General features: G+C 52.8%; 2 protein-coding genes across 2 annotated transcripts; one reads left to right on the top strand and one right to left on the bottom strand.

The window, feature by feature from the left end:
• Nucleotides 1-5,339: 5,339 nt before the first annotated feature.
• Nucleotides 5,340-13,646, bottom strand: SLC30A3 (solute carrier family 30 member 3). Its single transcript, XM_032391645.1, has 8 exons — nt 13,344-13,646; nt 9,509-9,690; nt 8,886-9,032; nt 8,637-8,790; nt 7,858-8,056; nt 7,524-7,629; nt 7,132-7,266; nt 5,340-6,203 (listed from the first exon to the last, which is right to left on the bottom strand). The coding sequence occupies exons 1-8, from the start codon at nt 13,436-13,438 to the stop codon at nt 6,055-6,057; spliced, it is 1,167 nt and encodes a 388-aa protein (XP_032247536.1). The 5' UTR covers nt 13,439-13,646; the 3' UTR covers nt 5,340-6,054.
• On the top strand, nt 12,687-27,793 carry DNAJC5G (DnaJ heat shock protein family (Hsp40) member C5 gamma). Its single transcript, XM_032391646.1, has 7 exons — nt 12,687-12,849; nt 14,303-14,433; nt 25,618-25,733; nt 25,988-26,249; nt 26,611-26,752; nt 27,452-27,517; nt 27,723-27,793. The coding sequence occupies exons 2-6, from the start codon at nt 14,374-14,376 to the stop codon at nt 27,502-27,504; spliced, it is 633 nt and encodes a 210-aa protein (XP_032247537.1). The 5' UTR covers nt 12,687-12,849; nt 14,303-14,373; the 3' UTR covers nt 27,505-27,517; nt 27,723-27,793.
• The last annotated feature ends 176 nt before the right edge of the window (nt 27,794-27,969 follow it).

A 27,969-nucleotide genomic window follows, 5' to 3' on the forward strand; every position in this document is an offset into this window, starting at 1 on the left:
GATAGACACCACATTTCATGGGCTTCGTGAGGGACTGGTGGTCTAGAAGTTGAGGTCATTTGCCAAGAGGCAAGGGGTGTGGCATTAGGACCAGAGAGAGTCCTGAAAAGGCTGGGAAAGCTGTGATGAATCCTCAGGAGAGTCATAAAAGGGTCACCGAGTGGGGTTCAACGGGAAGACAGACATCGTGAGCTTGTGGTAGGGGTGGGGAAGCAATGTGCAGGGCAAGACCAAGGGAGAGGCATGTCACCCACCGTGAGGGACTCTGGCAATATTGATTACTTCCTCCTAGAGAGGCACCTGGTTAGTTACCACCAAATGCTGCTGCAGATCTGCCCTGGAGAGTCAGCTTGTAAGGCACTGGATCCTTGGCCCATGCTTGGGAGCCTGAGGACTCAGATGGCACTTTATAGGGGCGCCTGGCTGGCTCAGTCTGTAGAGCATGCGACTCTTGATTTGGGAGTTGTAAGTTCGAGCCCCACGTAGGGTGTAGAGTTTACTTAAAAATAAAATCTTAAAGAAAAAGATGGCACTTGGGACGCCTAGGTGGCTCATTCGGTTGGGCGTCTGCCTTCAGCTCAGGTCATGATCCCAGGGTCCCAGGATCGAGTCCCATATCGGTCTCCCTGTTCAGTGGGGAGCCTGCTTCTCCCTCTGCCTGCAGCTCCCCCTACTTGTGCTCTCTCTCTCTCTCTCTCTGATAAATAAATAAATAAAATCTTAAAAGAAAAAAAAAAAAAAGATGGCACTTTATAGGCTTTATATGACCCCACGCCCGTTCGTTTACCATCTTTTCATCCACTCATTCCTTCACCAACAGTTGTCACTGAGTGTCTACTAAGTGCCAGGCAAACATGCGGAAAGCAGTGCCTTCTTCCCTCCAGGGGTGTGTGATTTGCAGAGCAATCCCACCCCATCCCTGTGCTTCCCAGAAGTCCTGTGTGACCGAGTCCTGAACTGAACCCTGCTCTGGTGCAGCAGGTGGGCAGGATGGAGGGGAACAGGGAGGCGATCTCTGGGCCAAGGAAAAGCAAGTTTGCTAGTGTAGGGCCTGAAACCTGCTTGTTTTGGTGAGCTCTGTCTTTTCTTTCCTGGGTTTGGTTCCATTTTGTTTCTCCTTAGGTTTTTGGCTCCAGTCCTTTTAAAATTTATAGTCTGTCTTGGTTGAGCCAAAGAGAACAAGAGAGTGGGATTGAATGTTCAGACTGTTTGGGTCAGAAAGTCAGGCAGAAATCCCTGGGACCAGGTGCCATGGGCACAGCACCAAACTGGAGACAAAAACTCAGAAGGGGTGCACCTGGAAGCCCCCTACACAGTGCTTTCCTGCTCTATTCTGGGAAGCTTTTGTTTCCCTTTAAGAATGGAAACTGGCTTGTTCAAGGAACCTATAGCCTCCCCCTAGGAGCATAGTACTAAGCTAGGGTGGGAGACGGTGTTGATGGCCCCACTTTCCTTCTCTCCCGTCCTGAGGCACCCACTTGGGAATTGACCAGAAAGTCTCCCACAGGGAGTGGAAGTTCTGGCGCAGGAGGGGAGGAGGGGAATGGCCCACGAGCAGCCATGAGATGTGCCCTTCCTGGGGTGGCCACCCTGGCCTCTACACTGGTGCCTAGTGCAGAGGGTCAGCCCGGACAGGGAGGAGACCCGTTCTCTGGGTGAGCTTCTGCAGGCCCAGAGGGGGCTGCTTCCCAGGGCTTCAGGATGCTGTAGCCAGAGAGCCGTTAGGGGCGCTGGGGCAGAGAGAGGGTAGGGAGTGGGGCTGAAGGAGAGAGGCACAGGCTCTGGCCACCCTGGGCCCCTCCTTCCTGCGCGATCTCGCCGCCCACTTTCTCCGGCTGGTCCTAGCAACAGGGCCCACTTTGTAGGACCATTTATGATCGGCTCAGACTCTGCCCCACTGCCCATCACCCCTTGGAAGGTGTTGGCCAGGTGGTGATGGGATGGCCCTGGGGCTCAAACCAGGGACGGGGAGGCCCTGGGAACGCCCAGAGTTAGGGACAAAGAATCCTTCAAGTACAAAGGGAACTCCCTAAATGCAGTTCAACACAGGGGTGGGAGGAATCTGCCAGGAACAGGGCGAGGGCTCTTCCCACCCAGCCTCGGTCCGGAGCTATCCTCCGGAGCCTCGGGCCGCCTCTGCTGCTATCATGGCGTGGGCCTCAGGGGGGCGCTGCTCCCCCTCGGATGGTCTGGCTAAAGGCGGCCGGGACGGGCTCCCAGCTCACTGAAGTTCCTGAAAAGGCAGCAGGGTCATCAGAAGGAGGAGGACACCAATTTATCACCCTGTGCTTCCTCCTGGCCCCAGACAGGTGTTACCCTGGTCCGCTGGGTCTTCAGGTCTCGCCCTTGGACCCGGACTCGGAGGGTCAGCCCCGCCCCGGCCAGCTGGCCGCAGGTGAGCCCCACAGCGAGGGGGCGGGGCCTGCCCTTCTGCCCGGATGTTCCCACGCCCCCTTCCCGTAGCCAAACACCCCTCTTCTGGCTTTTCTGTCTGCTCCTCGGTCTCACGTCTCTCTCGAACCCTCCGACAACTGCATCTCAGCATGACCGGCCTGTCCCTCGCTCCCCCCGTCCACCCCATCTTTCTCTGGTCCCTGTCTGCCTCACAGGCGGCCCTCTCCCCTCCCATCCCCTGGCTAACCGGCTGTGTAAAGAGCTGCCAGGGCTGGGCTGATGGATGGGCCCTTCCCCTGCTTTGCTCTTGCTCTGGCCTTCCCTTCCATCCCCTCCCCGCCGGCCCTTTCTCCTCACCTCACCCTCCACCACATAGTTTATCATCAGGGAAAGGCAGCAAGAGGAAAGGAGCTTCTGGATAAGCAAGTGGAGGTGGGTTGGGGAGATAATGGGGGGGATGCGGGCAGCTCCTGCAGATAAGGATTTCCTGAACTCCCCGGAGAGCTCTGTATGAATGAGGGAGAATGCTCCTGATCCTTCTGTCCTTCCCAGTCCCTGACTGAGCAAAGCCTGAAGCTGGGAGATGGGTGGAAGGGGGTGGGGGGTATGTAAAAAGGGTGGAGGTTTAGAGCAGCCAGAACTGAATCTGCATCTCAATCCTGACAGTCATTAGCTGCATGACCTTGGGCAGGTATGCCTTAGTTTCTCCATCTGTAAAGTGCTGGTAAAACCGTCTAGGGTGCCTTGCACCAGTGTAAGCTCAGTAAATGTGGGCCCCTGTCCCTGCCAGGTGCTGGATCATCCTGGTCCCCTGAAAGCTCTCCCCTGCATCCTGGATTCCACGCAAGAGAAGCTATTCCCACATGCCCTCTATTTACCGGACACATTCAAGCCCACCGTACTATGTAATCCTTCTTTTTATAATTAGGAAAGCAGGACGGCAGAGAGGTTAAAGAGACCAGTGTATTAATAGAAGGCCACGGCAGAACCCAGAAGCCTGAGTCCAGAGCCCCAGGACCTCCCGTGCCAGGGGCAGCAGGTTGCTGAAAAAGCTGAACAAAGGTTTCCTGAGAAATTCAACTGGACCCGAGCTTCCAAGAGGCCTCAGTGGGAGTGACAACCCTGGCTCTGCTCTTGCCCCTGTCACCTGCTGGGTGACCTTGGGGAAGTCATTTTCCTTCTCTGAGCCTTAGCTTCCGCTTCCTCATCTTGCCAGAGTGTGGGGCAGAGATGGACTGCATCCTTTGTGAGGTCTCATTCCGCCCTGAACACTGTGTTCCCTCCCCTGCAAAGGGACCCAGCATTGTGATAAAGAGTGGGCTGCAGCTTCAGGCTGGTCATAGGGTGAAAAATCTCATCCTCATTTTCCCCGCCCTCCATTTCCTCCCTCTTCCCAACCCCCATCCTGTCACTTGGGGCCGATAATCAATGAGTCGTAAAATGAGAAAGTATCAGGAACTAGCAAAGCATGGAGAGCAGCTGGGGCAGCCTCAGCACACTGAGTGTGATGGACTGCCAGCCCTTCACCTCAGCCCAGCCTCCCACGCCTGACTCGACTGAGGCCGGCCAGCCAGCCAGCCAGCCAGCCAGCCGAGACTCACCCAGCCTGGGGGGGAGGGGAGTGCAGCTGGAGACCAGAGTAGGGAGGCCTATTTTCAGTGAGTCCAAAAGCCTCACCTTACACAGAGCAATGAGATCTATGCGTATTGACATGGAAAGATGCATCCAGGATGTATGGTTGAATCATAAAAACAGGTTACATGGGGCTCCTGGGTGGCTCAGTCATTGTCTGCCTTCGGCTCAGGTCATGATCCCGGGGTCCTGGGATCGAGCCCCGCATCGGGCTCCCTGCTCAGTGGGAAGCCTGCTTCTCCCTCTCCCACTCCCCCTGCTTGTGTTCCCTCTCTCGCTGTGTCTCTCTCTGTCAAATAAATAAATAAAATCTTAAAAAAAAGACCAAACAGGTTACATGATCTTACCTATAAAGTGATCCCATCTATGTGATTATATAGAACTGTTTGGACATACATAAAAATATGGGCAGAGAGACTCCAAACTGTGAATAGCAGTTACCTCTGGGAGTAGTAGAGTAGGGGAAACACTTACTCTCTACTTTATACACTTTTCCTTTGTTGGACTCTTAAAGCAAGCATATATTGCTTTTATAATAATTTTTAAAATATCATTTTATGATAAAGATTATTTCCATTATGCAGAGGAAAGCCTTGCAGAAGTATGCACAGGCTAATGAAAATGCTCAGCATCTTTGCTTCAGGCTGGAATTGTATCCATCTAGGGTGGCAAGGCCCGTGAACTCCTGCTGATCCAAAGCACTAGCTCTAAAATCAAAGCATGAAGAGTTTGAGTTCTTAAAAGAGAAAATCCACAATCCCTTAAGTTTAAGGGATCCCTGAATAGTAACGATAATCCTTTAAGTTTGGCTTATAAAGACTAAATCTGTCAAAATACATGATACTTTAAGGCAAAGGGGAAATAATGGTAAAAGAGGTCCTTGGCGTCTGCAGTCCAAAACTGGCCCCGGGGTTGGCTGCTGTCAGCCAGGGTTGGAACCCTCCCCCGACACCTTCCGCAGCTTGGGAACCAGGCCCACATCTGCATGTGGCGCAACCGCTCTCCCCCAACGGGACTAGGCTTCCCTCTGACCAGTCCGAGGCCACGATGGCCTGCAGGAGTCTCTAAGAATGACTCTCCAGGATCCCTTGGCTCCTTGCCTTCCAACTTTCTCCTGCAACGAAGCCCAGGGCATGTGGGAGCTCTCCCTGAGCCAGAGACCCAGGCTGTGGAGTAGGGGATGGGAATAAAGGGACTGGTGGGTTTTGGCCCACATGGGAATGGATATTGGAGGGTAGAGAAGGTGGAGGGGCTGGGTAGGAGGTAGGAGGGCTGTGGAATGTCACTCTGGCTGCGGGACTCTGTCCCCCTCCTGAGGAGTCAGTACAGGGACTGAAAGCTGCAGTTAGACACAAGTTTATTGGCGGAGCTGCGGCGGAGTCGTCCTCCCTCTCTCTGGGATAGCCGAGGGCACAGCACCAACAGAGGGATGGACAGACAGACCCCAAAAAGGACACATGGATGGTGCAGACTCAGACCATAGCACAGCCACATAGGCACAGAGACACACGGGCCACAGCACCAAGAAACACACACACACACACACACGCACACTGAGACAAAACCACAGGGCTCGAACACACAAAGTGCGGGCTTTGGGGCTCCTGCATAGACAGAGCGAGGGCCATGTGGGGAGGGGGCCCCTGCTGACCTCCCCCAGGCACAGGCACACCAACAGCACACAGACAGGCAGATGCCCCCAGCCAGACAGCCAGCCTGCCACACAGACAAATGAACTGCATGGAAAGGACGCTTGTGCTCCCCAAACCACAGGGAGGGGGGACCAAGGGACTTCTACACGGCCCCACCGACTGATTCCCGTTCAGCCTGAACCCTGCCTCCCCCACCACCCCCCCACACTTTGGTCTTGCCCACCGGGGCTGGGGACTAGGGAGTGGGCAGGTAGAAGGAGGGAGAGAGGAAGGGGTACGGGCCCAGCTCTGTCCCTTCTGCAAGAGCAGGGAGGCAGGTACTGAGAGTCCGGGCCTGAGCCAGGGCCTGGCAATGGGGTGAGGGTGGGGCCTCGGCTCAGGCTTGAGGGGGGTCCCGGCAGCGCAGGCACTGGGCCATCTCGGGCTGGTACTGCTCAACCTGCAGGGTGCAGCTGGAGAATCCAAACCGGGAGTGGAGCTGGGCTGTGGCTTCAGCCAGGACAGCTTCAGGGTCAGCCGTGGAGTCTGTGGGAGAGTGATAAGAGGCAGCAGGTTCCCAGGGGAGTTGGGAACCAGGCAGGGGCCAAGATAAGGACCGGTGCATGGGGACCCTATGGCTTGCACAGCATTAAAGCCAGGCTTGAGTGAGGAGCTTTATTTTCTTTCTGTATTGTATGAACAGCATAAAATGCCAAAGAAAAGGTTGGAGAGACTCACCCCCTAATCAACCACGCCACCACGCTAACACGCCAGACTATTCTTATTTTTCTAATCTCTTCTGCTCTTTGACTATCCATATACAGCTGTATGTTTCAGCAGCCACAGCACCCGATTCTCCAAGACAATCCAGATGTTAAATATTTTCTCCCATTGTCCCTCTAGAGTTACCATCAACTATCCCACAAAGTATAATATTTTTGGCATCCAAATTGCATGTCTCTGATTGCTTCTTGCATCTGGAGGAAACTCAAAAATCCTTTGTCAGCTTGTGAGTCACCATATATATTTTTAATAGTTGAATCATAATGTAGATATAATTTTACATTCAGCTTTTTTCTCTTAGCATTATACCATAAACATTTTTCCTAGTTGCCACACAGTGTTCATCATCATCAGTTTGAATAGTTCTGTCATACGTCACGGTCACAACTTACCTAACTGTGCCCCGTTGCTCGACCTGTTGGTACTAGTGATCTTTTAAAGGGTTGCTGGTTCTCTGCACTACTTCAGAGAGGGCGATCCCCACCCCCACCAGAACACCCTGTCCAGGGTGCCTTGTCTCCAACACGCACATGTGTGTCAGAGACAGATCAAGAAAGAGAGCTGGAATTGCAATCCCAGCAATTCAGTCAATCTTCCTAGGTTTGGAAGGGGGGGGTAGGGGTGGGGGTGGGGGGTGGGGTGGGGGAAAACATTTCTAGGAGGTAACTGGCTAGGGCCAGTGTGGACTCACCAATGGCCAGGTGTGCGGAGGCAACATGGTAAGTAAGCGTAAGGGACCACAGGTGCAGCTCATGAATTGCCCGGACTCCTGGCACTGACAACAGTGTGTCCCGCACGGGCTCAAACCCCACACTTCGGGGGGATCCTGCAAGCAGCACCGGCCACGCCTTACTGCCAAGGCCGCTCCTGCCCAAGGGCGGCCCCTCACCAGACTCTACCCCCCCCATCCTGTATCTGCTCAGCGTTAACCTCCACAATTCACCCTGTGCCTGAATCTCCTTCCAGCAATAGACCCCAGGACCCAGGCCTTCTCCCGACACTCTCTTGAGAGAAAAGAGGTGGCTCCGAGCTGGAGTGAGGTCAGAGAGGGCCCCAGGTGGGGAGAAGTGGCATCTGATTTACCTTCCATGAGGACACGAAGAACATCTCGGAGGGTGGGAGCCGTGGATCCAAGGGCACAGATGGAGAAGAGGAAGGTGCTGATGGGGTCAGCTGCCTTGTACTGAGGCTGTAAAGAAAGAGACCTCTAAGCCCAGGAAACAGGAACCCTCCAGAGGAAGACCTAGGGGTGTCTGGGACAAACAGGACCTGAGAGGCCCCTGGGAGCCCTGCTGAGGGGAATGGGACCATGCCCCAGGGAGTTCTGGGGAGCTGGGAGCTGGAGGCGGGGAGGGAGGCCGAGGGTGCAAGGAGGGGGCCGGGGTGTGGAGCTGGGGGAGGCCTGCGTGCACAGTACCTTGAAGTAGATGAGGACAGAGGCGGCCAGTACCCCAAGGCTCTGCAGGAGGTCCCCCAGCACATGCACAAAGGCTGCCCGGACGCTGGTGTTCCCGAGGGGCAGGGGCTCCCCTGGCCCCTCCTCCAGCGGTGCATACTCCGCTCCCCTAGACCCGTGGCTGTGCGGGGGGCCGGCCTGGTGCAGCACAAACGCCATTCTGAGGGGGAAGCAGAGCAGCTCAGCCCGGGTGGCCTGTTCCCGGCCTCGTCTGCCCTCTTTCCACATCTCTCCACCTCACCTCCCCAGGAGCCCTTTCTCCACCTATTTTCTCCCTACTTTCCCAGCCCCAGGAGGAAGACGACATTGCCAAGGGACACAAATCGTGCAGCCTGGGGGGGAAAATACCGTACTTGGTGCTGGAGACATGGATTCAGATCCTGACCCTGCTACTTACACCTGAGCAAGTCACCTGGCCACCTCTCGGGTCCTGTGTCCTTAACTGTACACTAGGGCCGATACTGTCTACCTCACGGGGGTGGTGGGGACTCAAATGAGACAGTGCCGATGAAAGCCCCCGGCAGGGTGGCTGGTACACAGTAGGCCCTTGGTAAATGTCTGCTGACTCTGGATTCCGGCTCTCTCCCCCGTCTGTCCTCAGGCGGCCCCAGGGCAGGCGACGGGTGAGAACTGTGTGTGCGTGTGCGTGCCTGTCGCGCGGGGAGAGAGCCGGCTCTCCCACCCTGGAGAAGCCCCCCTCGCCCTGAGTCCCGCATGGTGCCTGCTCCACCGGAACGTACAGCAGGTTGGCGCAGACTGCGATGCTGGCAGTCAGCAGCATGGCACCCCCCTCGATGTGGTAGTCGCTGTGCAGCAGGCGGATGAAGGCCAGGTACAGGAGGATGCCAGTGACCATCCAGAGGGAGACCACAGAGGCCAAAGCCCCCAGAGTCTCTGCAGGGGGAGACAAGCTATCAGACACCTGCCCGGGACCCTAGGAGGTACCTTCTGGTAAGATTAGAGGCTCACAGGGCCACACAAGGCCTTACCTGAGCGGTGCCAGCCAAAGGTCATGGTGCGGGTGGCTGGACGGGTAGAGAGCCAGAGAGAGAAGAGGCTGCCTATCATGCTGCCCACATCCGCCAGCAGGTGGGCTGCATCAGTCATAATGGCCAGGCTGTGCGCCAAATAGCCCCCTGCAAGCGTAAAGCAGTGAGCGGTCTGGGTCCAGTTAGGAAGTAGCGAGCACCGCGGCATGTGTAGAAGCCGGGAAGGAGGCTGGGGGGACCTGCACCCAAATGTGAACTGCGTTCTTCCCTGGTGATGGGATTATAGGGGGGTTTTATCGGCTTCTTTTCACTCATCCACATTTTCTAGATTTTCTATAATGACACATTTTAATGTCAAGAAATATAGGACTTCTAAAAGTCTAGCTAATGCTGAGAAGCCAGCCCCGGCCCTCGGCCCCAGACGTGGCCCTGAACTCCCCCTGCTTCTATCCCCCACCCTCTCCCACTTCCTGAGTCCTAGGCACCCACGTCCCCACTGCAGCCACCCCTTCTCAGCATCTCTGCCCCCGCCCGCCTCCGGGAACACTGCTGGGTCTCTGGGTGGAGAGTGGCTTAGGCAGGGGTCGAGAGGATGGGGTTGGCGGAGCCGCTCTCCGACTTACCGACCACCTCCCCAGCCATGAAAACACAGCACACGGCACAGGCAGCACACAGCTGTCTCTGCGCCTGCAGCCTCTCAGGGGTGAGGCCCGGCGGTGGCAGGGGGTCCCTGTGGCAGTGGTGGAAGGGCATCTCCACAGGTTTGGGTTCCTCGGGGAGGGGCTCCGAGGGCTCTGTGAAGAGACTGGGGCAGGCAGCGCCATTCAACCTGGGGCTGGGCCACGGGCCGACCTGTTCCTCACTCCCAGGTCCTCCGTCCCGTTAGACGGGCTTTGTCAGCTGTGGCCCAACACTCGCTCTGCCCGTCCCAAGGCCCGATCAAACGTGGGAGCCTCAGGAGCAGAGGGCCACGTGAGAGGTGGGGGCTAAACGGACAGCTCAGACCCCAGCCTCCCTTTCCTTTCACACACAGAGCCATAGCATTTCACAGCTGGAAAGCACCGTAGAGATGGTCTAGTCTAATGCTTTTTACAGAAATTACAAGTATGAGGCTCAGAGAGGGAGAGGACATAGGGGGGCCACATAGCTAGTTCATGGTAGAGAGTAGATTCCACCATAATGCATGGACAGGCACCATAAGGAGCACAAAATGAGCAGCATCTTGCTGACCTCTGGGAGCTTTCGGTGGACAAGACAAAGGTGTACCTAGGTGCTATGCTCTCTAGCAAGAAAGTAGCTATTGCCATAAAACAAAGTGCTCTCGGGGCTTGGAGAAGATGAATTGGAGTGAAGTCAGGGAAACTGAAGGGGGCGCCATGAGAAGGGCCTTGAAGGATGGGGAGGGTTTGGGTAAAGACAGGGGGAACATGCCAGGCAGAGGCAATATGAAGGCAAGGTGGTGTCAGAGGGTGAGCACATGATCCTGGCCTTAGGGCCTCCCTCCGAGATCCATCTCCCAGTGCCTCCACTCCAGATCCTTCCCCTTCCCTATCTAGACATGCAGCTGAAACGTGGCCATTTAAGACAGGAGTGGAACGGTGGGACCCAAAAAGTCTGAGGTCCCAGATCCCAGAGCTGGGGTTGTCATGGGGAGGACGAAGTGCAGACTGCTGTGGCTGGGGAGGCAGTGGTAGAAGCCCTGGGTTTGAAGGTTGCCACACGTTAGCTGGACTCCGGCCCGATCATAAGCACCCAGCGGAGGCCACCTTAACTGTGCGGTGCCGTAAGCCTCCTTTGATAAATGAACGGGGCTGGAGCCTCACCTGGGATGCCAGAGATGGAACTCAGGCTAAGTTTTAGGTTCATGCTGGCCCAATTCTCACCCCCACAACTACCCAACCTGAACCCCAGCAAGGCCAGAACCTTCCATAGAACGAAAGACCTAAATAGAAAATACAGTCGTAGAAATACTCATGGAGGTGTGACAAGAATACCCACGAGTGAATCAGAGGCTCCAGATAGAAACATGGTCAGAGCAGTAAAGTGAGGAGGGAGGCCTGGGGCCTTCTGGCTGAGAAAAGCTCTGCCAAGTGGGTGAATTGAGGTGTGAGGGAGGTGGGGACAAATTTGGTGCTTGTAGGGAAGATCCGAGTGCTGGCAGGTAGATTAATTTCTTGGAATTTTCTTCCAAGACTTAGAATCTCAATGTGTATGATGAGATGCTGGGTGTGTTTGCAGAGGAGACAGAGAGATGAGGGTGGCTTTGAAACCCATCCTCATTCTTCAGTGAGATATACACATAGTTGGGTGCCCGGGACTCAGGTGGCAGGCAGGGAAACCCAGTCTAGTGGGAGAGACAGATGTGTCACAAATGACTTACGAGGCAAGGAGAGGCTGGGGCCAGGAGGATTATGAATGAAGGACTTTGGAGCACCAGGGAGGGAGTAACCACCTGGGATGAGGGTGAGGACAACTTCACAGAGGAAGAGATGTTTAACATGAGACCTAGGTGAAGAAGGGGGCTCCAGACACATGGGATGTCAATGACAAGATAAGTGGCTAGGAGTTTTAAGTGTCAGGAGCCAGGGCAAGGGCTGAGGAGGAAAACGAGGGCTCAAAGGAACATCGAGGGAGATACACTGATTGATTTCACATATCTTTCCCCAGCCCTGAGATGACCTTGCTGATGTATATTAGTCTGGGAGAGGGAGAGGAGCGGAGATGGAAGGGTCCAGAATAGAGCAGGCCACAGATTCCCTGCACCAAATTTTAAAGGAGGGGCAGGTAGGTTAGGGAAGAGCCTCTTTCAGAAAATACTGCAGGATTTGGTGACTAATGGTCATATGAGAATGAAAATGAGCTGGGAGTCAGAGATGCGGGTCTGGATAGCAAGCAGAGGCTGCGTGGCTTTGGGGCAATGGGCAAGATGCCTTTTTTGTAAGGCATAGAGTACCCAGTCATCAAGGTAGCCACCCATCAACAGGCTGCTCCCTTTTGTTCTGCATGAATTGGGCACTAAAGAAGCCTCATTGTTGGGGTGCCTGGCTGGCTCAGTTGGTAGAGCATGCGACTCTTAATCTTAGGGTCATGAGTTCAAGCTCCACGTTGGGCGTCGAGCCTACTTCTTAAAAAATACATTAAAAAAAAAAGAAGGCTCATTGTTGGTGTGGGTGGGTGTATATGTGGATGGGGGGCTACATGCTGTTTAGAGAGAAGGAGAAGCAGTTTTCTCTCCCTGGCCCTCTGAAACCCCCAACGAACAACAAGTAATATTGAGTGGGGTAGAGGGGAACTGTGGGGTGGGGACCGCGGCCTGAAGCAGAGTCAAACGGATCTGTGAAGAGATGCCCCTGCCTCGGCTGGAGCCTCCACAGCTGCCCACGTCTGCAGTCCCCTGCAGGAAGGAGTCAGACGGGAAGCCTGTCCTCCCTTCTGTTCCACTTCCCCACCCACCCAGGTTTACGGCCCCCACCCAGGGAAAGAGCGAGAAACACACAGAGGCACCACATCAGAGACAAAGGGAAAGGTGCTCGGAGGGAAACAAAACGATTGGGATAAATGAAGAAAGAGAAAAAGCCGAAGAGAAAAAGCCAGAGAGCCTGTCAAATTTCCGAGACAAACGGACGGTCAGCCAGCAGACAAAATGGCCAGCGGAGGTGGCCAGGATGGGCCTGGCGCGGCCGCTCCGAGGGACAAGGCGGACAGAGCCGGCGGGCGCCGGGCGCGGGAGGCCGGCGGGACGCGGAGGAGGTTCTCCGGCCGCCCCCGGCCCGCTGTCCCGGCCGCTCCGCGCGCCTCATTTCACACCTCGCCGCCCCCGGCCCCGTCTGTGCGGAGCCGGGAATACCCCCTGCCGCCCAGACCGCACCTGCTCCTTCCCTGCCACCCCCTCGCTTCCCAGCGGCCGTCGTCCCGCAGGGGCCCGGAAGAACCGCCGTGGAGCCCGGGCCCATCTTCGGCCTGGGTGCGCACAGCTGGCAGTGGCTGGAGGGGGCGCCCCGAGCCCGGGCGCACAGAGGGAAGGGCCAGGGGCCTGCAGCGGGGGCTCCGAAGCCTGGGCGGCGAGATGCTCCCAACGCCAGGGCGCTGGAGCAATGCAGACTTCGGGGCACCTGGCGTGGACTCCGGTCCGACGGAGGGGCAGTTGCTCACGGGGAAGTCGGATGCGGCGAGGGCGGCAGAGGGGTCCGGAGGCTTGGGGGACCGGCCGGGGAGCCGTTTTGCGGGACCGAGAAAAAGAGCGTGGCCGGGAGGAGGCATAGCGGACTGCTGGGAGGGTCGGGGGTGGGGGTGGTTCTGGCGGGGTGGCCGGAGAGGACAGAGCCGGGCTCCGCGAAGCCGAGGGACTTGCGGTGCGCTGGGGCGGCCAGCCGGGGCCACGCCGGGGGAGACAACGAAATGGACGGGTGGCAGGAGGGTGGCGCCCCCGGGCTGAGGGCCGGCCCAGGTCTGTCCTACCTCTTCAAGCGCAGGCCGCCACCGGCGCCGCCGCGGTCTCGGGGGCTCACCAGGCGAGTGGTCTCCGATCCCCCGGTGGCAGGAGAGGGCTCCATGTCACCGCGGCCCCGACCGTCTAGGCCCCACCGAGGAAGGGAGAGGCGGGGCCAGCCCTGGACCAAGTCCGAGCGGCCAGCCGACCCCCGGACTCCCCGCAGGGCCGCGGGGCCACCAGAGTAGAGCGAACTGCAGCGACTGTGGCGCGGGGAGTCCGAACTGCAGATCCCGCGGCCTTTGGAGCCCCGCCCCGTGTGGGGCGAGCTCCCCAAGCCCCGCCTCCAGGTTCCCGGGCCTCTCCCCCACGCCTAAGCCCCGCCCCTGGAGCCCCGCCCCCATAACCAAAGCCCCATTTCCCAGTGCCAGAGCCAGGTGGGGGCGACCGGAGCCCTCTGCGCCGCCGCATGGTTCTAGAGAATGCCTAATCTCCATAGCCCCGCCCCCACCCAAGTCCCGCCCGCGGGTTCCAAGCCAAGCTCCTCAAGCCTCGGCACCTCCCGACCAACCTTCCCCCAAGGAACACCTCCCTTTGCAAGCCTGCACGGGGTGGGGGGTGTCGTCCAGCCCCCCACACGGAGGCAGAAACAGGTGTGGGTCCATTACCTAGCTCGTGAGAACCAGAAAGAGTGTGGGGTGAGCAGTGACACATCCGGGAGAACTCCAGGGACCCCGGCCAGAAACCCCTCTGTGGAGGATGTGGGGTCGGAATTTGCATGCAAAATCTGCTGCCAAGCACTGTACCGCTCATTATCATTTATTTTTATAGAGAGTTTGGGTGACAAAAGCTTCCTGTTCTCCTCCAATCCATTACTATCCCTATTTTTCGGATGAGTAAACTGAGTTCCAGAGGAAGAAGCGTCTAGGGTCAGGCAGCCGGTGAATAAAACGCTGGGACTGGAACATCATCCTCTTTCCCTCTCCAGTTCAGGGCACCGCACTGGCGACTGAAGACAGCGCGCGCCACAGGCTGGGGCAACGAGAGGAGGAAGGAGCGATGCCACATCTCTGGTCACAAGCCCACTGTTCTTGGAGGGAGGCTGCAGCTTGTCAGCAGGTGATTCTTTACCTCCGAACCTCTAGCACCTGGCTGGGCATTACCTTATTTTGCCTCATTTTAATTAAAACCCAGGGGAAGGAGTGACTTACAGCAAAGTGGGTGGCTGAGCCCGGAGTCAAACCTTCAAATGCTCGAAGCTCTCTGGCCCTCACACCTGCCGCCACTGTAGAAGGAAATGGGGGTGGGGATTGCATTGTGCCCTCCAAGCTGTGACACTGTGAGGAGGAGGGTCTGGAGGAGGAGGGAGAAAAGTGAGCTTGGATGGGGAAGCGTGGAGGGTGGGAGCGGTTGGTGAGTCCAGGAGAGAAACCCATCCACGGGCACCCTTCCTGAGGAACACACTGGGCGTCCTTCATTTGGGGTTCCGGGGACAGACACTTCGCCCCAACGTTATTATCCCAAACATTGCGACTGCGTGTACACTTCCCCCCAAAAAACCCGGAACAAACAAACACTAGGAGCACGTGCCAGACAGAGTGGTTGGAAGAGATGGGGTTAACCTGGGAGAGCTTCGCGGAGGAGGTGAGGCTTGAACGGATTAGGCAAGCTGGGCGGCGGGCTGGCTGCTCAGGCGGGGGAGAGTGAGGCCCTTGCCAAGGTTTGCGGGCGGCTTGCACGAAGGGAGCGTACTGCGCTGGGGAACGGTGCGGAACGGAAGAACCAAAGGGTCTGCTCGAGCCCCCGGCGCCGCGTCTCCACCCACGCCGCGCCCTGGGCCAGCGCCAGCCTTTATTCGGCACCCTCCCCACTACTCCCCGCAGAAGCCTCAGCCCAAAGCCCACGCAAGGCGAGGGGCGAGGGAGTGAGGGTGGGGGTCCTCTCTCCCTCCAACCTCCCCTAGAGGAGTGGGGCCTCAGCTCCTTCCTCGGGTCGCGGGGGTGCAAACTGAGGTAGCGAGAGAGGAAGCCACCGGCCAAGGTCACCTTGTAGGTCCTTGGTAGAGCGGGGTGGAACTCGTGCCCCGTCCGCCTAGGTCAGGGCCCCGGCAAGTCCCGCTAGGCGCCGTCGGTTTTCGAAGCTCGCACCGGGCCTGGGGCTTCCCCAATTCTGAGAGCCCTGGAGCTGGGCTGCGGAGAGGCCACCGCGCACTCCAGGGCTGGGATGCTGTAGCCTCGCCCGAAGCGGCGCGGGCAGGCGAGCTCGAGAATGGGGAGAAACCGCGGAGCCCTGTGCGGGGTAGGGGCTTCTAGGCACGCCTTAGCCGATGACGACAACAGGGGACTTAACCACAATGGCTTCCTCCGGGATTTCCCTTCCTGGGCAGTCGGTCCACAGCGCGCAGACAGCAGCCCCGGGTTCCCGGGAGGGGGCGCAGACGCCGGCACATGCCCGCCTGCCACTGGGCGGGGAGCGAGCAGGCGGGAGGGGAAAGAAGTGCGGGAGCAGATGGATCACAGGGCTGTCCTCCGCCGCGGCTTCCTCGGGCCTTGCTTGGAACGTGCTGGCTCCAGAAGCCGAGGGCACCAGCGGGGAGAATACCAACAGTTGCTTGTGCTTGGAATTTTATGCAAGAAAAGCCTGGCAGCGAAACAGACTGCTTGCACCTGATTCTCAAAGAGCCATCAAGAGGTCCTATGAAAATCTTTGCAAAGGATCCTCTTGAATGCCAGGTCTGAGGAAGGCATTTTGCACCTGGTTAGGAGCTAGGAAAATTAGGCAGGAGTTAGGAGGGCAGCTTAGAGCTGGCTGTAGGGAACTGAAATCTTGTAAGAACTATTCATTCAACATTTACTGAACACTGATTTCCTGCCATGCACTTTGTTAGGGTAACTGGAAATTCCTGGTGAACAAGATAGATGCATTTCCTCCCCTCCTGGCTTTAACTTGATTGCAAGATATTTCTGTTCTGCAGGCTTTGGTTACTGATTTACCCACTTGCTCTTAATGTCTGTCCTGTCCTGCCTCAGGTATCAGTTTTCCCTAAGGAGATTCCTTAGGCCACTTTGAATCCCAAAGGGGTGAAGGAAGCAGGAATCTCTGGAAGTTCTCAGGAGGACAGATCAGTGCCAGAACAGAGGGTGGCAGAGCAGGTCAGAAGGGGGGCTTCAGGGAACCCAGGCTCAACCAGTTCATATTGGGAGAGAAAGAGCCAAGTCCAGCCCTGAAGTCAGGATTTACGCTGGGCTAGGGATCTCAGACAAGATTTGAAGGCCAAGCATGCAGGCAATGCGTTAACACTGGAAAGGTCCAAGCCAGGCTGAAGGGTATGGGGAGACGTAACAAGGGGGTCCAATTTCCACTCCATTCTCCACTCACGTGTTCCTCCAGGAAGCCTTTCTGACTCCCCCACCAGGCAGAGTTATGTGCCCTCAAGGCCTACAGTGATTATGTGATGGCGGCACTTAGTACACTGAAACAAACTGGTTTGCTTGTCTGTCTCCTCACTAGAATACAAGCTCTCTGAAGGCGGGAATTATCTTTCTCATCACGGTGTCCCTACGGCCCCCTAGTGGCTGACACATAGTCCTCGTTAAAGCCACCCCAGGAAAAAAGGGGCTGGTGGTCAGAGTGGAAGCAAGATGGAGAAAGCAGGATTTTAATTGGAGATAGAGAGGATGCGGGAGGATGGAGCTGAAATACCACCTCCTCCAGGAGGCCTTCCCTGATCCCCAGACTAGGTTAGTTCTCATGTTACACATTCTCATTGCACACTTATTTTTCTTCCTCAGCATTTATCATACTGTAATTACATCATCATTTGGGAATTACTTGTTTCTTCACTTGGCTTCCAGGATACCATAATCTGGTTTTCCTCCTACTTCACTGACTTGCTTATCCTCAGTCTCCTTTGCTGGTTCCTCCTCATCTTCTCAACGCTTTAATACTGGAATGGTCCAGGACTTGGTCACCCTCTTCGCTTACCTCTCTACACTCACTCCCATGGAGATATCATCCAGTCTCAAGGCTTAAAACACTATCTGGAAACTGCAGAAAGCAATGGTTGTTGAAGCTCAATGGTGGGTAGATAGGGGATCACTGTGCTATTCTATCTTTGTGTTTGAAATTTTCTATTAAAAAAAAAAAAGAAAAGAATAAACGGCATCTATACAATGAACCCCAGATTTCTCACTTGAACTCCAAACTCAAACACCTAAATGTCAGCTTGACCTCACCTCCTTAACATCTACTAGGCATCTCAAGCTTCACCGGTCTAAAACTGAGCTTCTGATTGTTACCCCGTCCCAAACCTTTTCTTTCAGCTGTCCTCCCATGTCTGAACATGGTGACTCTATACTTTCATTTGCTCAAGCCAGAAACCTTAGAGTCACCCTGATGCCTCAATTTTTACCCCGCATCCAATCTGGCAGCAAATCCTGCTCCCACCTTGGTCCCAACCACCATCATCTGTCTTCTTGATTATTGCAGTAGCTTCTTTGGTTATCTTCCTTCTTCTGCCTTTATTGCCCTACAATCTATTCTCAATCCAATGACTAGGCAACTAGGCCAGATATCATTACCTCCCCATGTCCCTCAGTACCAGCTAAAGGTTTTCCAGTGGACTGCAAAGCCCTACAGACCCCTCTGATCTCCTTTCCATACGACTCCCACCTTCGTCCCCAGCCCCTCTGGCCTTTGTACAGGTCCTACAACACACCAGGCATGCTTCCACCCCAGGACCTTTGCATTTACTCATCTGCATGCAATGCACTCTATCAGATGTCTTCATGACTCACCTGAGGACCTGCTTTAGGTCTTGACTCAAATATTACCTTTACCAGCCCTCTCTGCTTATCCTTTTAAAAACTGCAATCTCACCCCAAAGATTCCCTATCTGCGTCTCCTGCTTTATGTTTCTCCACAGCCATTATTACCACCTAAAATACTATCTCCTCTCACCAGAATGTAAGCTCCATGATGGCAGACATTTTTGTCTGTTTAATAAGCTGCTCTATCCCCAGCACCTGGAATAGTGTCTGCCACATGATAAAGCCTAATAAACATATGTTGATGACATTAATGATTTGTTTTTGTTTTTAAGATTTTATTTGTTTATTTGACAGAGAGCGACACAGTGAGAGAAGGAACACAAGCAGGGGGAGTGGGAGAGGGAGAAGCAGGCTTCCCGCAGAGCAGGGAGCCTGATGCAGGGCTCGATCCCAGGACCCTGGGATCATGACCTGAACCGAAGGCAGACGCTTAACGACTGAGCCACCCACGCGCCCCTTGATGACATTAATGAATGTCTGTCCTCCACACTAGGCTATAATCTATGAACACAAAGAAGAGTTTGATTATCATTGTATCCAAGATACTAGGCATATAGCAATGTTTAACAGATATTTGTTGAATAAGTGAATTGATTAACAAAAAGGACAATTCACAAGGGGAAATGGTGCAAGAGCAATGGCATAGAGGTGAGAAAGAACAGGAATATTTGGGGGGGGGAGACCAGTCTGTCATGGAAGGGTCACCTTAGGACAACAGTAGACAATGCACTTGGAGGGCTAAGTTGGTATCAAGTTCTAGAGTTTACTGCCTGATTTAAAAGGCTGTTTTGCATCCTCTATTCCATGAGCAAAGGAGTGGTAAGGATGGAAGCACTGCTCTACAAACACTGATCTGGTAGCCATATCTAGCATGAGACTGGCAGTAGGGAGAACAGTCAGGAGGCTAGAACAACAGTCAGTGTGATATGGAAATCCTTTAACTGGATGCTTTGAGGTGGTGGGAGCTGAAAAGAAGGGACACATGAAAGAGTAATTTAAAAAAAAAATTAGTAAGACTTTTTGGGCGAATTGGGGGAAAATAATGAATCCACAGACAAGTAGTGTTTGGGTTTTGAGCATCATTACCTTGGAAATAGCCATAACATTAATATCAATAGAGAAACCAAGAGGAACAAACAGTATGGGGAATATGGTTTGGAGGCGGTGGGAGACTGGCATGTGGATAACTCTAAACTGATTCTAAAGCCTACTTATGACATCTGAAGCCGTGGGTGTAGACTGGATCTCTGAAGTGGAGAGGAGAGAGCCCAAGCGGAAGCTTAAAGACCAAACCATACAAAATGCACAGTCAGGAGGTGAAAGAAAGAAGAGGAGCCAGAAAGGGTGAGGGGGCGGGCAGGAAACTTATTGGAGATGTAGGAGAACCAGAATAATGCAGAGCCACAGAAATGAAAAGAAGTGAAAGTGAACAGAAAAAGAGAAAAGTTATTTAAGGCCCAAAGTCTTCCCCAAAACACAGCTTGGTCTTTTTTACTTCATTCAATCACACTGCCTGAAATTCCGCCAGTTATTCCTTTTGTGTTAGTAAGAATGGGGAGAGTGAGGTATTTATTAATAGTCGTTCTCACTACAAGTTGAATTATAGTGGTTTTTTTTGTTTTTGTTTTTTAAAGATTTTAATTTTAAGTAATCTCTACACCCAACATGGGGCTCGAACATCCAAACCCAAGATCAGGAGTTGCATGTTCCACCAACTGAGCCAGCCTGGCGCCCCTGAATTATTGTTTTAATCAGGTTGCTTTCCACCTAACCAACCCTTAGGGATGAGCTCATTTTATGGAGGTAATAGTTTTTATTAGAAATATTGAAAGGATGGACACTTGGGTGGCTCAGTAGGTTAAACGTCCGACTCTTGATTTTGGCTCAGGTCATGATCTTAGGGTTGTGGGATCGAGCCCTGCTTCAGGTTGGCGTTGAGCATGGAGTCTGCTTGAAATTCTCTCTCTCCCGGGCACCTGGGTGGCTCAGTTGGTTAAGTGACTGCCTTCGGCTCAGGTCATGATCCTGGAGTCCCGGGATCGAGTCCCGCATCGGGCTCCCTGCTCGGCAGGGAGTCTGCTTCTCCCTCTGACCCTCCCCCTCTCATGCTCTCTCTCTCTCATTCTCTATCTCAAATAAATAAATAAAATCTTAAAAAAAAAAAAAGAAATTCTCTCTCTCCCTCTCCCTCTGCTCCTGCATCGCCCCCAGCCCACCTCACGCTTGCATGTGCACACGTGCTCTCTCTTAAAAAAAAAAAAAAAAAAAGTATTGAAAAGAGAAGTGAGAGAAGTAATTTTGGAATTCTAACTGCTTAGGGAGGACTGGCAGGGATATTCTGGATAGTAAGAGGGCAGCATGAGGGTGCTGGGTAGGGGAACTAGGATATGGGGTTCTAAGAGGCTGAGAGAAGGATGTAGAAAGGGGATGGAACAATTCTAATGACAATTTGCAAATCTTCCTAGAGGAAGGATCCTGAGTTTTCCTTCTTCCCAGAGACAAAATGAAAAGCAACTTCTCTCTTTACAAAATTGAGAGGTGACCAGATGGAAAGGATGATGATGATGATGACAATGACAATGACAATAACATAGCACTTACCATGTGCCAAGCACTATTCAAATTAAGTATTTAGTCCTCCTAACAACCCTAAGAGGTACACTCTATTATTTCCATTTTACAGGTGAGACAGCTGTGCCCTGTCAGCCTGCCCTTAGCTCTGCAGTCTGGGGTTGCAGGTCAGAGATGACAGGGGTATGCAACAGCCTCTCTGGCTGGAAGCCCTCCACCTCCCACCTGAGATGTCTGCCCAGGAGAGGACAGGCAAACAAACCGGGCCAGTGATGTTTTGTCACAGGTAGTGAGCACGCCTTCAGCTGGAGGGAGGGAAAGAGGGACATTACCTGACATCATGAAAGGAGGTGGATATCAAATATCAATTACAGCTTTGGTCTGTCTCTAGACTTCAACTTTATTTTTTTTAAAGATTGATTGATTGATTGATTTGAATGAGTCGGGGAGGAGCAGAGGGAGAGGATCTTCAAGCAGACTCCCCGCTTAACACAGAGCTCAATGTGGGGCTAGATCCCACAACCCTGAGATCATGACCTGCCAAAACCAAGAGTCAGATGCCCAACCGACTGAGCCACCCAGGCGCCCCTAGACCTCAATTTTAAAGTGAGAAGGGAGCTGGTGTGTATAAGAAGCAGACACGGCATAGAATCTTAACTTAGAAGACTTAGGTCTGGATCTCACTGGTTGACTTTGAGCAGGTCATTCCTTCTCTCTGGGCCACACTTTCCTCAATTACACAACGAAGGCATTAGATGAGAGTTAAGCCTCTGAGTTCCTTTCCAACTCGAAAACTATGCAATTCTAGAACCTAGTGGTTGGGTATGACAAATTGTGATCTCTCTCTCCCACTGCATATGCTCAAGAGCATGATATTTTGGGTATAAATATGCCAATGTCTGCTGTCTGTATATGTGTTTTTTGGCTATATGACTAAAACTTTAGCTGTTTGTGGGTAAATAAGGGATGCTTCTTGATTTTCTCCAGGAGAGACCAAACTGTGAGATAGTAAACTATAAGATCAGTGACTTGAGGGAAAATGATTCTAGAGAAGGTTTTGGCCTGAAATCATTCTTTAGCATAGTTATTTTTTTCCATTTTTTTCTTACAACCAAATCTAATTTAGTTTTGACATCAACCCTGTGGAATGGCACAGGTTTTTACAGAAGAGGGAAAAGAGCCTCAGAGATTAAGTGACTTGTTCAGGATCACATGGCTCATTAGAGCCAGAGTCAAAACCAAGGCCTAGGGCTTCCGATTTTGGGCTTGTGTGTTCTTCCTAGTACTGTGCTGAGTGTCAGAAGAGACTGTGTGCATAGAAACAGGGCCAGATGGGGTCTGTTTCTAGGTGAAGGCAAAGTGGAGAGCCTCTAGCCAAAGGATGCCAGGCCGACTTGCCTGCCTTCTTTCCATGTCTGTAGCTTCCTGGCTGCAGTGTCCTTTCATTTAGACTAGAGGGTCGGAAGACTTAAAGATAATGGTTATTTCAAGAGCCAGGAACTATGATTAGAATTAATTAGAATGTCAGAGGGCAATGATAAGAAGTAATAACATTCTGGAGCCTCTGGCAAGATGTGAAAGATGTTTACTAACTCTTCTCAGAGAAGAACCTGATTTGCCCTCCTTCTCTGGGCTCACTTCTATGAAGCAGGGGTGTGATCACACCATCGCTCATGGCTGCTGGGAGAATCAAAGGAGATTAGTAGGTTACAGTGCCTCTGGGAAGACACACGACGTTTACTTATTCATTCAACCGGCCGACATTCATTGAGCACCTACAATGTCCCAGGAACTGTGTTAGGAACTGGAGGAGGACGAAGACAAACAAGAACCAAGGAGCTCCAAATCACCATTACTATCTCCCCTACCGCCTTTTCTTAACCCCTTATGTCTCTTCTTGTTCGGGGCCATAGGAGGGCAAATCTTCCAACTCCCCAGCTAAGTGTTCCTCTAGGGAATTCTTGCTAGGGCCCAACCTCTAGGCCTACATTGGACCAGCAGAGGGCTCCCTCTGCTGTAGCTCATTCAATAAATCATTAATTCACTTGCTGTGAACCAGACATGGTTCTAGGTACTAGGTGAAAGATGGTGAACAAAGCTACAAGGTCCCTGCCCTCAGAGAGTTCACCTTGTACTGGGGAAGGCAGACCTTAAACAAATCAACACACAAATAAACATCTATTCACAAATCGTGGTGAGGGTGTTATGAGTTGGAGAGAGAGAAGTAGAACTCAATTTAGAAGGCCTATCTGAGGAGACATGAAGCTGAGATCCTAGAAGGATGAGAAGTCAGCTAGCAGACAGCCTGAGGAGAAGTCCTCCAGGCAGAGGGAGCAGCATGGCCTAAGGCCCTTGACATGGGAGAGAACAGGTGTCTTCAAAGAACTGACAGAAAACCAGTGCAGCAGAGACCTGAGCAAGCAAAACAGTGGTGCTTGACAGAGCTAGAGCGAGAGGCAGGGGCCAGACCAGGCTGGGCCTATAGACTGAGGTAAGAAATTCATTGTAAGTGTTCTGCACTTCTAGTGCCTTCTTCTGTCTTTCCAGTGCTAGTAAAGAAACAACCTGGGTTGCTCTGCTAGTTCTCCATGATGGTGATGAAAAGTTGGAAGTTAGCTGGGAAATTTATCATAGTACAAACCACCACAGAAAAAAATGTCAGCTTCAGCTCCTTTGTTTTTAGGTGACTAACCTATAAACTCCTCCGACCCAGAATCTATGAACTGGGAGGTTGATGCCAAAGCTTTTCATCCCCACCCCTACGGTGATCACAGATCTACAGAAATAAGTTAGCTAATTCACTGGTCATGGTGCCTATTGCACATGGACTCCTTAGTTTACTCAGATGGCTCACATTTCTTGGGATGGAGGATTGATTTACCACTTAACACCCAGAAGGCAATGTAAATGTGCACAAATAACTGTCATAAAGGGATGAGAGTGATAAAAGCTACACGAGGTGTAACAGAGAAATATTATTGAACTATTAAAGCTCTTTCAAGTACATGCTATGGGAGCTATTGAGTGCTCCTCTATAAAGAAAACCAGCATTACAAAGTGGTAAATTATAAGTGGTGCAAACACTGCCTCCTGTTGGAATCACAGGAAGCCAGCCCAGGTGGAGATAGGTGCTCTCAAGCCCTGCAGGTAGGACTGTAAATTGGTATTTTTGTTATCTTTCTGGGAAGAAAGTTAGCAACATGGATCAAGAGCCTCTAAAAAATTCGCCTTGACCCAATAATACACTTCCAGGAATCCACCTCAAAAGGGCAGGGAAGAGATTTATTTGAAGATTTATAGGTAAGAATTTTCGTTATAAGGTTATTACACTATCAAATGGCTAGAAACAAGTACCCGATCTGGATTATATAAATACCTTATGGTACATCCTTATGATATTCTAATATTTAAATGAAGTTTTTGAAGAACAGTAGTGACTTTTGGAAAATTCAAGATATCGTTTATCATTTAAGGGAACGTGCAAACTAATAATTACAATATAATAGAATAAATGCTTTGACAGAGCAAGATGGGAACAACTGGGGGAAAGAAGGAAGGATTCCCAGGACATTCGAGGTGGGTCTTTAAGGATGTGTAGGAGTTTCCAGGTGGAAGGGGAAAAAAAGGACAAAGTGGAGACCCCTAAACTCTGCAAAAGAAGACTGGGAAGGTAACACACCTCTTGAGAAAGGCTTGCAGGAGCCGTACCTCTCATACAACCCCGGCGTGCAAGCCCAATATGTTTCCTTAGGTGAGTGGACGAGCCCTGCGGGTCACCAAGACTAGCGATCCTCTCCCACCGGAGAAGGGATGAACCCCCCCCCCCCCCCCCGCACCGTCCCAGGCCACGCCCACCGGAAGAGCTGGCAACGTAGCGCGGCCGCTGGCGCAGGGCTGATCCTTACGCCCTGGAGCGAAATAAATCCCAGGGCCCACGTAGCTGCACCTCCCAGATTTTCCGGCGGCGCCAAAAAGCGACCCGGAGTGTTGGCGCAGCACGCAAGCGCAGTTGGCCGCTGGGCCCCGGCGGTGTGAAATTTCACACCCAGATGGAGGTTGTGTGAGGCCTGCCCAGCTGAGGAGAGCGGCTCTGAGGTAAAGGTAGAGCACCAGGCCGGGCGCGGAGTCCACACGGACTCAGAGGGCATCCGGGAACCAGAGCATTCCCTCCCGAGCATGTAGTCTTGGCTCTTATGGGCCACAGCCTCCCAAGGTCTCTCCCACTGTCTGGGGTCCTGCTCTCTGGTCCCTGGCCCGTCGGCCCCCAAAGCTATCCCCTTCGCTTCGGTTTTCATCCCTTGATGCTCTCCCCGCTGCCCATCTCTGAGGTTTGGGAGGGGAGGCTAAGGAGAAGAAGAACGCCTCTGGCCTAGCTGCGGCACTGCCCTACGGCCTGGCTTTGGGACACCTGACTTCTCTTAGGGGGCTCAGGGTTTGGTCTGAATTGTGCCTCCCGTGGGAATTGTGCATCTCCCTCGTTCCTGACCCAACCTGATCAAGGACTGGTCTGCCCTGGTCTTTCCAACCCAGCAGTGAGCTTGGACAGGCCCGGGGCTGTTTGCCTAAGGTAGTAGTAGTTCCAGATAAAATCACTCTCCTCCCATGGTGTAGACCTCCCCTTGCTCACACCTCTCCACGATGTGGGGTGTCTGGAGGGCTGCGTAGCTGAAGGACGCTGGGAAATGTGAGGAGATATTTCCTCTTTAAAATTTGGATGTCATTTCTGGTCACCTGCACGCTCCTGCTAGTCACAGAGCCCACTCACTGTTGTCTTATACTTGTCCCTTTGTACTCGTTTTACCTGCCTAGCCCCTGAAGGCAATGAGTTTCCTCAGTGGAAGTTCACTTCTCCATGGCCTCCCCTGTGGAGGTTCTCACAAATGCTTCTTCTCCTCTGACCCAGATCATGGCTCATTTGGACGAAGCAGCCCGCCAGCTGTCCAGAAGTGGGACAACCCTCTATGCCGTGCTGGAGCTTAAGAAAGGTGCCTCACCGGAAGACATCAAAAAGGCTTACAGGTTCAGACCCAGCCTCTTACTAAACCCTGGAATTCGCCCCGCCTTAAACCCTTCTCTTTCTACCTTGCTTTCTGACCCATTTTTAAATCCTCAAGCCTTCACTTTGGGTTGGATGGGGTCATCATCCTTTTCACTGTGGCATGGCAAGGAATTTAGACTTGGGCTGCTTGCCTCCATTCCTTGCACACATGCATGCCTTCTTCACAGCTAGAGACCTATCCCTGTCATTCATCCTACCCTCCTTCCCCAGCCATTTCCCAACCGTCCTGTCCCCACCGTCCTTTTGGGTATTGCCTGGGCAGGAAACTGGCCTTAAAGTATCATCCAGACAAGAATCCAGGGGACGCTCAAGCAGCAGAAATATTCAAAGAGATCAACACAGCCCACTCCATACTGAGTGACCCTAAGAAGCGGAAAATCTACGACCGGCATGGTTCATTGGGAATATATATATATGATCACTTTGGCGAAGAAGGCGTCATGTACTATTTTACGATGAATAGTTGCTGGTTCAAGGTATACAATTCTTCCTAGTCCCTTAAGAATAAGGAAGGGGCGGGAGGCACCTGGTGGCTCAGTTGGTCAAATGTCTGCCTTCGGCTCAGGTCATGATCCCAGGATCCTGGAATCGAGGTCCGCGTCAGGCTCCCTGCTCCCTCTCCCTCTGTGCTCTCTCGCAAATAAATAAATAAATAAATAGATAAATAAATAAATAAAATCTTTAAAAAAAACAAAAAAGAATAAGGAAGGAGGGATGACCCTCCTCTTCTTGGACAGCTGACCCTTCTCTCCCAGTGCAGCTGCTTCTGTTGTCCCATTTTGTGGGGTGGGATATGGAGGAAATGCTGGGCCGAGGCCACTCTTCCCTGCCTTTCAGACGCTGGTCCTCCTGTGCGCTCTGCTCACCTGCTGCTGCTGCTGCTGCTGCTGCTGCTTCTGCTGCGGAGCGCTTAAGCCACCACCTGAGGAGGTTGCCAGAAAATACCAGCAGGATGTACAGAATCAGCCTCCCAGGGCAGGTGAGAGCCATAGACAGGGCCTGAGGTAAGAGCTGGATTGGCAATGAGAGATACTTGGAGGTGAAACTCTGAGCCCTTAATATGGGCGGGAGTCTCAAGCCGGTACTGAGGCCAAGTGAAGAAAGAGAAGAGGATACACTTGGTTTCTGAGTGGCTTATGCCACCAACTGACAGTGGATCTAGTAGGCTGGGCGCCTGGGTGGCTTAGTCGTTGGGCGTCTGCCTTCGGCTCAGGTCATGGTCCCAGGTTCCTGGGATCGAGCCCAGCGTTGGGCTCCCTGCTCCGCGGGAAGCCTCCTTCTCCCTCTCCCACTCCCCCTGCTTGTGTTCCCTCTCTCGCTGTGTCTCTCTCTGTCAAATAAATAAATAAAATCTTAAAAAAAAAAAAATGAATGTAATATTGGCCTCTCATGACTGTTAAGCTAAGGAATGGGGTGGGAGTTAAGGTAAAGAATGGGTGGGAGGATGCCTTGAAAAGGCAGTACTTGAAGATGAAGTTCAGTGCCTTTACTCGAAAGGAAGATTAAGTGTCTGATGAGATCATCCCCACCCTAAGCACTGAGAGTGTGGCTTGACTGAAGTTCACTCTAGTGCCACCTAGTGATACTGACATGTAACTGCAAGGTAACGGTTTTCTCACCCCTGGACGAAAAATTGTTACTAAATATTTGTATATGTGTTTTTCAAATTCCATCATAGGAAACAAAAGAAATTTTAGAAGAGAACAAGATGATAGGGAAGATGATTTCTAAAAGACGAAGAGGAGTGAGTATATATGGAAGCTAAAATGCAGCAATAATCAAAGGATAAGAAAAGAACATACACTAACTTCCAATGAGTCATTAGTAGAAAGTTTATATCTTATATTCTGGATTTCAGGTGTTTATATCCTTACCCACAGGGGGCTTGCTTTAAATTCTGGGTCATCATTCCTTCTGCTTAATAAGATGCCAACCTCTTTTGCCCCCAGGTGCTGACCCAGCGAGGGTGCCTTCTGCTGCCCAACACACTGGACACGTTGAAGAGGGGAGCAAGTAGCCCTGTCCTGACATTGACCCTGATTTGACCCTCTTCTTATAAGAATCCCAACTTCAGAAGCATTGATGGCATCTATCCCAGTGCGGATGCCACCTCTGTCCTTGATGGTATCACTGACCCTGCCACTCTTCTTTTTAGCTCCAGTCCCAATTTTAATCTGTTTAGACAGCAGCCCTTCC

The sequence above is a fragment of the Phoca vitulina genome, unplaced genomic scaffold, assembly GCF_004348235.1.
Source record: "Phoca vitulina isolate PV1807 unplaced genomic scaffold, GSC_HSeal_1.0 scaffold63, whole genome shotgun sequence".
Classification (NCBI taxonomy): Eukaryota; Metazoa; Chordata; class Mammalia; order Carnivora; family Phocidae; genus Phoca; species Phoca vitulina.

What these genes read in the sequence shown, in the direction of transcription:
- SLC30A3 (XM_032391645.1), bottom strand. Translation starts at nt 13,438, where the DNA reads ATGGAGCCCTCTCCTGCCACCGGGGGATCGGAGACCACTCGCCTGGTG. An exon ending in GGCGGCCTGCGCTTGAAGAG is followed by an intron (nt 9,691 to 13,343) that starts GTAGGACAGACC and finishes TGCCTGCCCCAG; the next exon opens with TCTCTTCACAGAGCCCTCGG. An exon ending in CTCCGCACACCTGGCCATTG is followed by an intron (nt 6,204 to 7,131) that starts GTGAGTCCACAC and finishes ACTCTCCCACAG; the next exon opens with ACTCCACGGCTGACCCTGAA.
- DNAJC5G (XM_032391646.1), top strand. Translation starts at nt 14,374, where the DNA reads ATGCCACATCTCTGGTCACAAGCCCACTGTTCTTGGAGGGAGGCTGCA. An exon ending in TGAATAGTTGCTGGTTCAAG is followed by an intron (nt 26,250 to 26,610) that starts GTATACAATTCT and finishes CCTGCCTTTCAG; the next exon opens with ACGCTGGTCCTCCTGTGCGC. An exon ending in GAATCAGCCTCCCAGGGCAG is followed by an intron (nt 26,753 to 27,451) that starts GTGAGAGCCATA and finishes ATTCCATCATAG; the next exon opens with GAAACAAAAGAAATTTTAGA.